At 36.3% G+C, this 15,745-nt stretch overlaps 2 protein-coding genes across 4 annotated transcripts in view; one reads left to right on the forward strand and one right to left on the reverse strand.

The window, feature by feature from the left end:
* SYCP3 (synaptonemal complex protein 3) lies at positions 1–10,215 on the forward strand. The gene is made up of 8 exons (XM_010300541.2): positions 1–271; positions 1,432–1,507; positions 2,547–2,581; positions 4,970–5,087; positions 6,112–6,211; positions 7,021–7,119; positions 9,831–9,935; positions 10,079–10,215. The coding sequence occupies exons 1-8, from the start codon at positions 142–144 to the stop codon at positions 10,130–10,132; spliced, it is 717 nt and encodes a 238-aa protein (XP_010298843.1). The 5' UTR covers positions 1–141; the 3' UTR covers positions 10,133–10,215.
* Positions 9,244–15,745, reverse strand: part of CHPT1 (choline phosphotransferase 1) — a 21,909-nt gene continuing 15,407 nt past the window's right edge. Inside the window, exons 6-9 of one of the 3 annotated variants that reach the window (XM_075755125.1) lie at positions 15,255–15,413; positions 14,040–14,165; positions 13,468–13,578; positions 9,244–10,158 (exon numbers count right to left, since the gene is read on the reverse strand). In XM_075755125.1, the coding sequence (XP_075611240.1) occupies positions 10,114–10,158; positions 13,468–13,578; positions 14,040–14,165; positions 15,255–15,413 (441 nt within the window). In that variant the 3' untranslated portion in view covers positions 9,244–10,113. Of the gene's footprint in view, positions 10,159–13,411; positions 13,579–14,039; positions 14,166–15,254; positions 15,414–15,745 lie in introns of all 3 variants that reach the window. The other 2 variants (XM_075755134.1, XM_075755141.1) reach the window with 2 other exon arrangements.

Consider the following 15,745-nt stretch of genomic DNA (forward strand, 5'->3'; position numbering starts at 1 on the left):
ATATCCTTACAGGTGGAGACTGTTACAGGCGTGTCTGTAACAGGTCAATGTAAGCATGAAAACATATTTATCTTCAAAGTATTGTGGGGAAAGTTAGGAAACAAGTACAACACACTGTTTCAGTAGGAAGAAAATCTCATAATGGCACCATCAAGAAGAAAGCATGCAGGAAAAGCTGGTAAACCAGAAGAGGAAGATCAAGCCATACCTGCCTATGACTTTCAGGAGGAAAGAAAAGAGCTGAGTGGATCAGAGGAAGATATTAGAGAAGGTGCTTATATGATTTTAAATTTTTTTAAAGTGAAGTTTATAATATTTCTGACTGAACAGAAATGAAGACACGTATTAGCAAGTGTCAGAGTAAGAATGGTTCATAATGTTTGTGACAGCTGGTGTCCTATTTTATCATTTTAATTGGTAAGAGAAGACAACACAATAGCTCTGTATAGTGCACTATTGTGTCCTAAAATTATAGATGGAGTCTAATAAAGTAGGATATTGTTACATGATTTTGTTACTTTAATGCCATATCCTTCCATCACGGGGCTGCATATAACATTGTGAGGTCAGGATAGAAGAGGAGCTGTGCTTGTTTGTATGGAGTGCTGAGTCAGGTAGGGTAGCCGGAGTCTTAATGCTGGCAGCGTTGAGTACTTCAGGAAGAATCTGAACTGAAGATAAAATAGAGGAAGAAGCAGAGGAAGCTGAGGGGAAAAAGTAGACAACCAAGGGTTTCTTGTTTGAGGGAGTGTCATAAAAAAAGTGGATTTTGCTTAAAAATGCAGTTCTCATTCATCACATGATAGTTTGGTTGGGTTTTTTTTTTTAAGTTTGATGTAATGCCATTTCTGGATTTTTGTCTTCCAGCAGTTATCTCTGGATTTGTTTCTCTTAATTTCTCCCCTTCTTCATTTGTTCAGACTAAATTCCCTCCCCTCCACCCTGCCCCCATTAATAGAAATCTGACAGCCAAGGATTTTTATTTTTTTGGAAAGAATATAAATATCTATTTGTGATTTTGCTTTTTTTAAAGGTCAGAGTACACAATTTCAGTACTTACTTTACAGTAAAATGAAATTCTTACAGATTGGGCTTTTTCAATTTTTAGATTATTTTTGACCTTTCTGATGGTTTTTTATATTATTTAGTTGGGAGTAACTGTGTAGTGGTGGGCAGAGGAACTTAAACTGGTTGAGACTAGTCTAGAGGAACTCTAGGCAGTGCCAGCTCAAATCTAGCTTTGCAGAATAATTCACCATCTGTCAACTCCAGATTCAAAGTTTTAGGAACTGCATGTGTTATGGATGGGAACTGAAACCTGTGAGACATGTTCAGAGAAATGGCATTACAGAAAAGTAATTACACTTTTAATGATTCAAAAGACCCCCCACAAAATATATCTTTGTAAATCTTTTTGAAATGTGTATTAAGGTGAAACACCAGTAATAGACAAGCATGGAAAGAAAAGACCTTTGGTGACTACTCATGTGGTTCCAGATGATGTGGGGTAAGGTTAGGATTTTTTTTTTCCCCCCAAAAATAAGCAAGTCTTAAATAGATACTGATTCCAGTTATTCACTATGCTTGTTTTGCTTGGTTTTTTTTTTTCCAGTATTTGATTAAAAAATCAGATGACAGATAATACAGTGGTTGTAAGTAAAAAAAGGAAAATGTAACATTTTAAAATGAGTAATTCTGCGGTTTCTTTGTAGATACTTTTGAACATCCATAAAAATTGATCCATTTGTGAGAGTTCTTAAATTTTTTGTTTCTTTCAAAAGATGATTTAAGATTTATCCTAAATTGTTTATAATTTCATTATTTTTTTCCCTCTGATCTTAGTTGCTTGAAGATATTAACAGTACTTTAAATGAGTCAACTATTGCATGAAAAGTAATTTTTTTACAGATAAATCTTATGAAATTCAATATTTATGGGCAGTGTAAATGTAAAAAAGTGTATTATTTAAATAGCTTTTTTTAACTCTTCAAAACAGAAAGTGATGTCTTGTGGAGAAGATGATATAAAAACAAGATAAACATTTTCTTTACCCACCATGTCCCTTTTTGGACTTGTCAGCTATAGTACCACTGCTTTACACACTGGTGTTACCATCTTAAAAGTGTTGTAAAAACTGATTTTATTTGTCTTGGATTTTTCTCACTGTGCCAGCCATGCTAACTGTCATGGATTTGTTTTCATTTGATATTCCAAATACCTTTTGTGTTTTCTTTTTGTATAGGGAACTATCAATTTTATTTACCATCCTCCCTCCCTCAGGACCCTTTAATTCTTAATACTGCCTTTTCTATTGGGGAGTAAGTTAATAGACTCTAGTAATTTTTCTTAAAAAAAACAGCAAATTAGTCTAAAAAATAGACCTCTTGCAGGAGGAGAGTTATTTTTGTATCTTGTAGAACAGTAGCAGCTTTGTCATTGCTTACAAATAATAGGCATGTGAATAAAATTAGTTTTAAGCATATACAAAAGATCTTATTCCAAAGTCAGAAAATGGACAAATAAAAATTTTAAACACTATTTTGTAGGGGCGAAGTACAGAATATGCTGGAAAGATTTGGAGGTAAGTATGTTTACATTCTAATAAATTAAAAAACAATTCATGTTTAAGTTTTAGAATTGGCAGTAATTCCTTACCATAAAATAACTTTCAAGATTTACATAAAATAACCAGTCGTTGTAGCATTTTTCAGCCTTTCTGAAAAAAGCCAGTTTTCAGAAAAAAAGTTATATCTAAGTAGAGCAAAGGGAAAGAAGAGAAGGGAATAACTGCATATAAAGTGAGATGTAAATATTAGTGTAGGTAATTACAAAGGAAAAAGGGAAAGATACACAATTGCTTTTGATTATCAATTCCAATTTTAAGATGAAGTTTAACAGGTAATGATTATATTGTAAAGAGAAGGGGCAATATGAGTTAGCTGTTGTTCTTACTCAATTTTTTGTTACAATGATGTAGAAGACAGTGAGGATTGCAAGACTCGAGTGAGAAATTAGGGGAATGTAAATGTTAATATAAGCAGCTAAACGGAACAAATAGCTCTAATTCTAGACAAGGAATTTTGGAAGTAGGATGTAGTTGTGATACAGAAGGAGCTGGAGAGTAGTCTGTACTCTGCACCTTCAGAAATCTAAACAGGGAATGAGTAGAAAAGAGAATTTCAGCAGTCAGGAAGAAGAGTACAAGTTTCTAGAAGAGCTAAAGAATGAGGCTAAGTAATGCCAGTCATCTAGTGATGAGAGATTTATGCACATCACCTGGTTGGATTTAGTTTAGTAATAATCAGATCCTCAGATGGCTTTACTTTCAGTTAAATTTCCAGCTGAATTCTAAATAGCTGGGCAGGTTAGAGAAAAAACACATTTCACTTGTAAAGAATTTATACTACACATCACAGTGTAACAAAGCATCAAAAAGCTGTGGAAGGAAGGGATGCCATCTTAATGCCAGTATTTCATACTCAGTACCTACTTAATACTTTCACTGTAAGTATAAGAAAATGGTGTACACAGTCATTACCTGCATGTAAATCTTAAGGTGAAAGAGGAGTTCAGGGAATTCCTTAATCCAAGAATTAAGATTTCTTTGCTGTTAAGGGACATATTAGAATGCTATTGTAGATCTAGCAATCTAGATAGGAGGAGGATTTCAATGTTAAAAAGCTAGGATTGCTTGTTAGTAAAGACTCAAAACTAGAAGGCAGGAAAATGAATGGATCAGAGTGAGGCATGCTATCTGCTCAAAAATAGTAACTTTGACATTAGCAGAGGCAGATGACTCAGCAAATCAGAGAGGTTTGGCACGTTTCCTGTAATCTACAGTGAGAAGGAAAAGAACTTGCTGATTAACCTTAAGCTGTGACTTGTTTATTAAATCTCCAAATGTAAATTAAAGTAAAGCAAACATACTAACTTATATTAACTTAAATACTTTTTCTAAAGTACCAACTCTCTCTGAAGTATTGAAAATAGTTTGTAATTCATTCAATATGTTCACAGTCATAGTAATCACATACTACCTTTATTTCTGAAATCTAAGCAATTTGAGCATTACTCTGAAATGTATGGGTTTTGTAGGGGAAAAAAAAAGTGTTAGGATAACTAGATTCCTTGAAGGTCTGGAAACTCTGAACTGGCACTGAAGTTATGCAGCTAAAGGAATGAGGATTTTGATGGTGTGACTAAAACATCATTACATACTAGAGAAAAAAGCAAGAGGTCTGTAATCAGACAGGTTTATGCAAGGTGTCTCTAGCTTTGAATGGAGAATTTACAGACTGTGAGATGTCCGAATACAATGTTTGAAGGTATGCAGTGTGAACTGACTCCGAACTGAAACACTAATGCTTCTAGAGTTTCAAGCATATATGTGTGCTTATTGTATGGATACGTTAGAAGTTGGACCATAATAATCAGTAGGGGAACACATGATGACAGTGCGCAAGGAACTGATTTAAATGTACTAATGGCAGCACTGCAGCTACCCTGAGTTCAAACTGCTGGACAGTTTCACTTTACTCTGCGTGTCTGCTCAGAGCCAGTCTGACACCATACCCACTATCATCCTGCCCAGAATGAAAGCAGCTAAAGCCGAGTTACATCATGGTTGGTCATATTTGGTCTTCAAATAGGGCCTACCTACTGAGGCCCCTAAGCAAGGTGGGACTTGAAGCAGATGCTAGAGTAGTTGGTGGGGCTGGGCAATGAGTAGTTGCAACTCCAGAGGCCAGGTGTCAGGGTGTATTGTGAGCTTAGGGAAGCAGGACTCACACCAATGCCGACACCAAGTTGAGGGACGCTCTAAACCCAGCAGCTAGGAGCCCAGATCATTAGCTTCTTTTTGTTAGAACACACCTCATTTGCTTATCCAAAGTGTAACTCATCAGCATTTTTAATAAAAAGCACAATGAATCTCGACATGCTTAATTTCTAAATATTCTTTGATTTTTAGCTGACATTAACAAGGCTCTCTTAGCTAAGAGGAAAAGATTAGAAATGTATACAAAAGCCTCGCTCAAAACTAGTAACCAGAAGATTGAACATGTTTGGAAAACACAGCAGGAGCAAAGGTAACATTTACCCTTGCTTTTCAAACCTGTGAAATCAAATTCCTTTTTGTGTCACGGCATGGATAGTTGATCCATCTTCTTACAGTTAAATAGCACATACTGTATCTACTAGTTAAATGTCTGCTCAGGTCCTCTGTTTCTGCTGCCTCCAGTTGTGTCCACTTGGTTAAACTGACATTAATGGTTTAGCATAGTGCTCTTTTGAATGGAGAAACTTAAGATTTGGAATTTTGAGAGCAAGGTACCTTAAAGAGCTGGTATTACCTTTGCTTTATCTTTATGGAAAATTACCTTTGATGTTATTTTTGTCTTTTAAACTATTTTTTTATTTTCTCCACTTCAGTTTGAATTTTCTGTTTCTACTTCACTTAAAACTTTTCAGTAAAATTTTATACCATTCTGGTTAAGAAAGAAAATAATTTTCATTTTCACATTGTAAGTAACCTTCACTCTACATAACATTCCTCTCACCTCCTAAGGCATATTTAATTACTACATTTGATACTACAGGTAGAGCAAAATGAAAAATGAAACCGCTAAAAACTGAAGGTCAGCAATACTTCTAACTGCCTTGGTGGTTTTATATATATATATTTGAAACTTGCATTGACAAAATTTAAGTTTACATAGAGAAACTAGACCATAACGAACTAATGAATGAACTAATAAATTTTTCATTATAAACCCCTTGTGTTAAAGCCAAGATCTGTAGCTGGGTTAGAAAAACACAGTAAATCTCAGAAAACCTCACACTGTTAAGAAGAAAAGTTGTAATTTGTTTTTTAACCTGAGTTTTGTACGAGTGCTGTCTCCTTTTATGTATATAATCCACATTCCCTCAGAAAGCATGTCTGTATGTATGCGTGTTCAGTTTTTCAAAACATAGTCAGGGCCAGGTGTCAAAATAACCTGTTTCTGTATCTATGCCAGCTCCTTTTATTCTATTCCACGTGTGTGTTGAAACTTAGCTTTCCTTGTAATTCTTTGTAGCATTTGTCATACTTAGGCTAGTGTCTGTTTTTAGGCAGAAGCTCAATCATGAGTTCTCCCAGCAGTTCCTGACTTTATTTCAGCAATGGGATGTAGATGTGCAGAAAGCAGAGGAGCAGGAAGAAAAACTAGCGGTGAGTTTCCAGCATGGTGTGAGTTTCACAGTATTTTCACAAGGAGGGAATATTGGTTTTTTAGACACTCAGAAATGTAAAAACACTTTAGGTAGTTTAAACATATGATTGTTTGCCTCAATTAAAAAAAAAAATCATTCAAGTTTGGTGGCTCTCAAACTGTAAATGTTTAAGTTTTGGGATGTATTTTAAAGTGAAGGGGGGTGCATTTTTAAACTTTATTGCAAGTTTATAAATGGCAATAAGTGATGCCCTAGGCCAGCATATGGCTTGAGAAAAGCCAAGACCATTTATGGAGAAGAAAGATGTGTGCTGTGTCAGTGCATCCATACTCTTTGGGTTCAGGAACAAAGGAGTAAAGATAAGTAGTGGTCTTTTAGCATGTATTGCTTAAAAATATGCCTGTATATAATAAATGTATGAGAATTTGATTCTTGAAAGGGGATAGGAGTTATACAATGGAATGTAATCACATGATGTTGCTGTATTTGTACTCCCAACATATTTGCAAGTTTTGCTTTTCCCTAAGCAGCACATTGCTGTGGGATAAGAACCGCACTGGACAGCGATCCTCGTAGGATCTCATAGGGATAATTCAGGTTGGAAGGGACCTCAGGAGGTGACTCAGGGCTCAATCCAGTCTTCAGTCTTTCTAAGAACAAGGATGACTCTCCAGGCAGAGATCTACATTACGTGACCCAGATTTCCCGTGAAGGCAGAATTTCTGATTCTGATAATGACATTAGTGTTGCTGTCCAAACACTTTTGGTTAACTAATGTGATTATTTTTTCTTTTGCTTCTGCTTCAGAATATGTTTCGTCAGCAACAAAAAGTTTTTCAACAGGCAAGAATAGTTCAAAGTCAGAGACTGAAAACCATTAAGCAACTCTATGAGCAATTCTTAAAGGTACAGTAAATTTTCTTATTAGAAGGCAACTGATCCTTATCATATCACTTAAGAAAGCTGTACTAATTAACCTTGATGAAATACAGAGATCTAAGGTTCATCTAAGGAAAATAACATCCTTGCATGAATATTCATGTTGGTATCTTTCCCATATTTGTACATGAGTGCTGTTCTCTCTATACCTGCATAGATGTTGCATCTGTTTCATAAATGATTTAATTAAATGTGTTCTCACAGGGATCTGATTGGCTTGCCTGTTTCAAGTATTGAACCACAAGCCTCAGAGCATACTTTCTAAACAGGACACAGTTTTGTAGCAGTTTAGAGGTTATATAGGTCAGTTAAATCATCAGGATTTTGTCTTAATTATTCCCTTAGGTTTTTCATGTGTTTAAAAATGTGAAACTTGACAATCTATTAAAAATACATCTTAGGCTGCAATTTGCTGCTTTTATTACTGCTGACAGGTGCATCCCCCATAATGAGAATTAGATACCAATTTTTTTCTGCCATTAACCTTTCTAGCTATTGCTGCTTCAGGTAAGAAAACTGACCCTTGAAGAAAATCAATTGTACTTCCCTTAAAATTACCCAGTTAGAACTCCCTTCATCTCTTCCTAAGCAACATTCATTAGAAAGGGTTTTCCTTTCTGTAACTTGGTACTCATGGTAAGTATTCTCTGAAATGTCAACAGGAAGAATCTGATGGAAATGACTTATGGTGAAAACATGCTCAGCTAGGTGATTATGTAATCCGTCCCGTTAAACTTTCCTGGTTGCTTCATGCATAATTTTTGTATTTGGTGGGAGTCCCTACAAACACCGTTTTTTTTGGGGGGGGGAAACAGCACTTACAGAGAGAATATATTTTAAACACATGATTCATACTGATCAACTATGATGTGTTTTGATTTGCTGGGTTTTTTTCCTAACAAAGTAGCTAACATACTAGATAGCAAACAAAAAATTATTTTAAGTACAACTACTCAAAAATTTTACTTTTTGGTTAAAAAAAAAAAAAATTCCTGTCATTTTACACTAACAACAGAACGCTTTATTCCCAGAATTTCCTTCCTCCACTATTTTTCTAAGAAAGATATTAGAAATCTAAACCGTAAGAAAAATGAAAATACCCTAAATGATTGGTTTTGTAATGAATTCAGAGGCACATGACTATAGAATGACTGAAGGACTGAGGTTGGAAGGGACGTCTGGAGGCTGTCTGGTCCAGCCAGCAGGTGGTACACAGGGGCTACCAAGAGTCAGCTGCCCAGGACTGATGTCCAGAGGACTTCTGAATATCTCCAAGGATGGAGACTCCACAGCCTGTTCCAGGGCTCTGTCACCCTCACAGTAAAAGTGTTTTGTGGTGTTGGGAGGGAACTCCTGTGTTTCAGTTTGTGCCCATTGCCTCTGGTCTTGCCACTGGGCACCTCAAGAGCCTGGCTCCATCTTCTTTGCACCCTGCCTTCAAGTATTTATATGTGTGTATATATACATATATAAAACCCCCTCCAAGTCTTCTCTTTTCCAGGCTGAACAGTGCCAGCTCATAAGAGAAATGCTCCTGTCCCTCATTCATCTTCATGGCCCTTTGTTTGGCTCTGTCCACTATGTCCATGTCTCTCTTGTAGTGAAGAGTCTGGAACTGGATCCAGCACTCCAGGTGTGGTCTCACCAATGCTGAGTAGAGGGGAAAGATCACCTCCCTCATCCTGCTGGCAACACTTCTCCTAACATGGCCTAGGAGACCATTAGCTGCCTTTGCTGCAAGGGCACACCGTTGGCTCATGTTCAACTTGGTGTCCACCAGGACCCCCAGGTCCTTTTCTGCCAAGCTGCTTTCCAGCTGGGTGGCCCCCAGTATACACTGATTCGTGGGGCAGATTCATGTCTGTGAGTTTCTGACAAACCTTAATTTCTGTTCAAGTCATTTCCTAACTGGTCCTTTTTTGAAATTTCAGTTAATGATGATATGGTTGTGTTGGGTTTTTTCAAGTCTAGTTAAAATAGATCTGAAATACAGCAACTCTTAGTTTAAGATAGGGTATTACAGAGGTATTAATAAATAATAACTGTTCCAAAATGTCAAAAAGGTCTTCCTCAAAGATGAAAAACTGAAGGTCAAGTATTACTTTGATTTATTTATTTCTCTTCAAAAAAGATCAAAAGGTAGAAATCAACCCTCAAAATAAGCTTAACTAAATAAAAGTCAAGAAAATGCAACTACACAGTACACAGACTTAGACATAATTTGTATGTACAAAAGGGAAGATAACAAGCAAGCTTTACTTGGCTTATTTGGGGAGAAGTGTGCAAAAAGAAGGAAATTTAATGGGCTTTACAGTCCTTACTTCAAGTCTCCAAGGTTGTCATAATATTAAAACCCTATCATTCCTGACAGATGTCTGTTTAATCTTTTCTTGTAGAACTCTTATCTTTAGTGAAATGCAGGATAACTAGCTGAGACCTCACAGATGCTGAGTGGAGGGGACCGTTTCCTTCACAAGGTCTGCATTGTTTAAACACGAATGTAGACTGGAGTACGAAGTCCTGTATGAATTGTCTGTCAAGTTCATGACAAAACTCACCAATTATCACTGACCACTGCTGCTGTAAAAATTATATTGTAGTCTGAATAATGGTTTGTTTGTTTAAAATTAACCCTTTGACATTGAACAGTTCTGAATTAAGATTATCCTTAACTTCAGAGCATGGAAGAGCTGGAGAAGAGCAATGAAAATCTTCTAGCTGGTGCACAAAGTGAACTTCGCAAAGAAATGGCTATGTTGCAGAAGAAGATTATGATGGACACTGTAAGTATCAGATCTATGAAGAAGTCAGTTAAATGCAAAAATAGAACATTCTAAAAAAAAGTCATTTGACATTCATTTAATTAGCTCAAAGGAATCATATTGATAGGGCATTTGTTCAGTATTATCTCCTTTTCTCGTAACAGCAACAGCAGGAGATGGCAACTGTTCGCAAGTCTCTTCAGTCCATGTTATTCTGATGGCTCAATGGAGAAACAACTTGTACCTAAGTAACATGATACAAGTATAGGCATTAGCCATAGAGAAGTATGTTAAGATTTAAATGTTTCAAAGTTCCTATTAAATGCTTTCATTATGCTTGTGTCTGATGATAATGATTTAAGAATGTATATTAGTAAATTTATTACTGGGGGAGGGAAGGGGGAGAAGGGTATGGACCCCAAACCATTTACTGTCCAATTTATCTTTAACTACTTAACATTCATTTTCAGTAGCACTGGATTGTTTAAATTGTTTCAATTTTTATAGTGCCAAATTGTAACAATGGGCAGAATTAATGAATAATGTATTACCCAGATTTTACATACTAACTTTAGGCCTTCAGGTACATTGTACAGGTGGAAGCATTTTTGACAAGCTGCAGACTGTAAAATTTTCATAGTTTCAACATTTAGTCTGCAGACATAGCAGCAGTTATGAAAGCTGACAGAGTACGAGATGGCTCATGCAAGATTGTTTAATAATATGTATTGTAGTAAATTAAAGTAAATTTTGTTAAGTCTTTTGTTATGCTAGGCACTGTAATATCTTTTTATTAGTAAGAGATTTATGAACGGCTGTAGTTTGTCCAAAAAGCAGGTTTCTTTAGTTGAATGATGAGCTAAGTATCACAGCTTTATATGACAACTGCTCAAGTAAGCATAACCAAACATTATGCATTTTGTGGTATATAGCTCTTGCACAACCACTGCTAGAAGTAATCCAGCTCATTTATTTAGTACAAGCTATTACAAGCCTTTGAGATGGAATATTGCTTTTTGCAATTCCAAATGACTAGCAATTTAGGGAGGCCCAAGTTTTAAGGATAAAGCATTTATCTTTCATGTATCTCATTACAGTAAATCAGTATAAATTAAATAATTGGCTTAGCTTGCATGCAGTTTGTTTTTACAGAAAACCATTACGCCTGAATATCCACTTTTACAAATTCGGTAGTTCCTAACATATTCAATGCCTAGACTGAATACAACTGTAGATAAACCAAAAACCATCCATGTACCCCCAAGCACAAATGTGCTGTTTCATAACAATATATTTCAAAACCAGTCTGTACAGATTCTTCTCCTCAGCTTACTAGCATTTTTAGTTCAGCATCAAGTCATTTGATGATGGTTCTCCAGTTCTGGGAGCCAGATTAGCGATCTGTAACTTGCAAAAACTTCAGCTACTAGCTTGCAACTGAAGTTGAACAAGCAACCACTATGGAGCTCTTTGTTCTGCGTCTGCTAGGACTTGGGGAAGGAGCAAACACAGAAGTTACATTGCTAGAATGATGCATGAGGCAATATAGGCCTCTAGTGGGTAATGGGTAACTATGCCAATTTGTAACTGTGCTGCTGAGTTTCAGCCCTCTAAGCATGATTAGATGATGCTACGTAATGCAGTCAACAGTTTTTGCTTCCTATCTTCAGCAGTAGGTTATTTGTTAGTATTGCCTCATGTTTCTGGTTTTCTGAATGATTTCTGCATTAGCTTCCTATCTTCCACATACCTCAATCAGCTCCTTAAAACTATTTATGCTTACTACTACGTGACACATTTTTAAGCATTTTGGGGAAACAACCTTCTCCTTCTAAAATAGTTGCCTCTGTCTTTTCATCAGGTGGTTAATTTATTCACAGTATTCAGACAAACTGAAATGGTCTTTACCATCTTCTGTTCTATTTGCCCATGGCTTGGGTTCTGGCTAAGTTCATGTGCAGATGCTCTATCTTTCCCAGCCTCAAACAGGAGGAGTAGGATTAATTTGGAATTGATATTTATCACTTAGAGTGCTCATCCTTTGGCTGTAACTGTTACAGTTATACCTCAAGTGTATATAGTGTATTTCACCCAAATTTAGAAGACAATACACCACTTTTAAATTTCCTTGAACACCTCAGAAAGTTCTTTTGAATTAATGTGCAGCTAGGAGGCTGCAGTGGTAATATTTTTAAAGCAAACAATAGCATTCTTTATTGTACAGTTCAGGAAGGGCTTTATAAAGTCACAGCTCAGCTACATATCAGCAACTGAAAGCACTAACTGACACTTATATTCAACAGCTTTTTACAAAAACCATATTCAAATAGTAGCTCTTCAAAGGAGCTTAAACTTACAGGGTTTGTGTACAAGTCATGATTTTCTCATACAGATAATATGCTACTTCTTTTATTCAGCTTTTCTTTCATGACAACAGCAGCCCTTTAGGTAGGCATATTATGTCAGCCAGTGGGTCTGTTCTTAAAGAGAAAGGCTGATAGTGGGCCTGACTTTCTGTTTTGGAGCGTTTTACTAGTTCTGTACAGTTTTGTTTGGATAAAGTACAGCAACAGTTCAAAGACAAATTCGACAGATTGTAAGGTAGATGAACACAGTGATAGTAAACACACTTCAGAGGGAATTACATATGGGTGGATTGCATTGTCACAGTCAAACAGTCACAGTCAGTTAAGTTTATCAATGAACTTGTGCAGTTTCACAGATACAAGTCAGGGTAGATAAAGTTAGTGACCTCAAAGTACACAACTACTGGTAGTCTAGATAATGAGGCAAACCGTATGACCACAAAACCAGAAACTGGCCTTGAAAGAAAACACAAGCTACAATTGTATTTAGTAACAGTAGGTTTATACTGAGGTACTACAGAATGCATGAATCCTAAAGGCACTCATAACAGTATTTTGAAATAGGAGAAAGTTTTCCTGAGCTATACCTTCTTCGTCCTACTGATCCAGTAGCTTATTCTTTAGAAATACCAAAACAGAGACCAATGAGTAGTTTTACCTCATAGATGCCTCATTTTACCAGTTTAATAATGTAGTACTATATTCATTGATACCTTTGCCTACCACGTCACAGTAGTTCCAAGACAACTTACTTTAGAAACTAATGCTAGAAGATTAGTCGACTTGGTCTAGGGAAAAGCAAAATTCCTCTTTGAATTCTGGTTGGTAGACCGTGGTTTGCAGTCTATCTTCACCAGACCAGAAGTACAGAATTAAGGTTATCTAACAGGAAATGGCAAAAGTTTCAAATATGGTATTCATGATATGAAATAACAGCTGCAATGTCTAGAACACAGGGGGAAATACATCCTGGTTCAAAAGTACTGATCGCAGTAGAATCTGCAGGACTTTATATTTTGTAATTCTAACATCTGGTAATATCTGGGATAGAGTGAGCTTTCTCATAAAACTATCTTCTTGAAAAGCTTAATCTGTCTTCCCAAAAAAGAGGCTGCTTCATTCAACATTCACCTAACTGCTTCTCCTTTCATCCTTGACCTATTTAATCAGTCATTGTGGTTTTGAACCTGTTCAGGAGCTTGATGAGATGAAATTCTGAAGACATGTATATGAAGATGAGCAGCAATCTGTAGGCATACACCAGTGGCATATCTCAGCATATCAAACAAGGATATGAACTTCAAAAGAACAAAACAGAACAGATTAAAAAAAAAGTTTTTAAATTGTCCCTACTATAAATTCATCTATAATCCATCTACACACAAGTGACAAGTTTAACAATACATTAACATATAGAGTAGTCTATTTTAGAAGAAAAAATACACCCAAAACCCAAACAGCATTAAACACTTACTTACAAAGTCTGATAAAGAAAGGTTGTTAGTCTGCAGTTAGCAGAATAATCAAATCACCTGACCTAAGCAAGAAAGATCTGAAAGTTTACTGTCCCATCTCTGCTCCAAGGAAAGAAAGCCAGACAGCTCTCAAAATACATGTTTACATGGTGTCCTGGCATACCCTCTGCAGTGACAACTGAAATCTGAGCAAGTCAGAAGTGGCAGAGCAGAATGACAGGGACAGTTCTCAATCCATTCCTTTAAGTACACTCCAAATGAAAACTATAAAACAAAATGCTTACCAATGCTATCCACAGAACAATATATTCATCAATGAAACTGTTGAAGTACTGGTCCAAAAACAGAAGTCCTGGCCCAATAAATGCAGTGTCCTGAAGACAGATTTCACTTTTTGTCATGTGAGCCACCTATGTTAAAAAAAGAGAGAGACAAAAATGCATCACCGCAAGGTCACTGTAACTACCAGAAAGCCTCCACCTTAGTTATAGTAAGGGCATGACATGCTGTCCCCAGTTCTTGGGAAGCAATCAGCAGGCAGGGCAAGGGCTTCATAAATGCTTCAGGGCCTGCTGCTCCCTGACGGTTTCTTTCCCAAGGACCAAGTAACCCCTTTCCTGGTTAATCAATATATAGCACTTTAATCAGTGATACCAACTGATAATTCAAATAGCTCTTATTGTTTGACTTTATTACATAAGAAACATGTACATGTCCTTCGATGTTCTTTCGTAACATGTTACATCAATACCAGTGCATTTTAGCTATTTGCACGGGTTCCCCATTTTTTCAGTGCTGTATTTGAAGGGTAAGAGTATGCAAATGTATTACTGAAAATGAATTTTACTATTCACTTGAAATGTTGTTTACAAGTCTTAACTTGAAAATTTTGGCTTTACTTAGCCAAAAGCTAACTAGAAACTAGGCTTCTGCCTAGGTGACAAGACTTGTTTTCCCTGTTTAGTACAGCTAGTGATGTACACACAGAGACACTTTACAGGATGACCAAGAGAAGAAGAAAGATTACTGGTAAAAACCAGCTGGCTGGATTACTGTTGTTAGCAAATATGTAGTTAAGGCAGATTTTATTTTTTTTTAATCCATTGATGAGGTTTTTAATTACAAAAGAGATAAAGATAGAAAAGTTCATCTCTTCATTTTAACAATTAAAGTAAATTCCTATTTCAGATAAATAAATCTGAAGTCACAGCACCATTAGTAGGGCTTGAGGGACCACAGTTATGATGTTACAGACAGACAGTGTATTTCTGGGACTAAGTTAAACAGAGTTCTAACCAATACATTCAACAATAACTATGTGTTTGCATCGGTGTCATATATAATCTCTCTGTAGGAGCCTGAGTCTAGTTCAGTGTCTTGGCCATCATGAAACTGGCAGAGCAGAACAGTAAAACTTGCAGTGCCTGCTGATCCAGCAAGCGTTAAGCCAAGAACCAGTTTAGTTTTAGGAGGTTTAGGACTGAAACAAGATTCCTTACCACCAACTTCTGTGAGATTTTAGCATTCACAAATCCAAATGTCAAGACATACAGGCAAGAATGTTTTTCAAACAGCTGAGTTGTAGACTTTTTATAGATCATAACAGCTAATACGATAAGTAGTCCAATGTGCAGGCCTGGTGAAAGAACACTTGTTCCCTGAAATACAAATCGACAGAAAATTTGTCTTGGGCTTCAGTTGTCACACAGTAAGGTCCAGATTTTATACATATTGCAAATCCCATTAAACAAAACCAGAGTTGTCAAAACTCAGGGAAAGTCCGTTAGCATTATGCCAATGCTACTCATATCCTTTGCAGTGACCACTAATAAATTTTGTAAGAAAATTCATTGCTGGTTTCTCTCATAGAAGAAATTCAGTAACAGGGAGAGAAAAGGTAGATAACAAAGTCTTTGCTTTAGCCATCCAACACTCATATGCTTGTCTGCTTAAATGCTTAAACAGATAAAACCCTTATGATCATCTGAAA

Source organism: Balearica regulorum, chromosome 1 (genome assembly GCF_011004875.1).
Source record: "Balearica regulorum gibbericeps isolate bBalReg1 chromosome 1, bBalReg1.pri, whole genome shotgun sequence".
Classification (NCBI taxonomy): Eukaryota; Metazoa; Chordata; class Aves; order Gruiformes; family Gruidae; genus Balearica; species Balearica regulorum.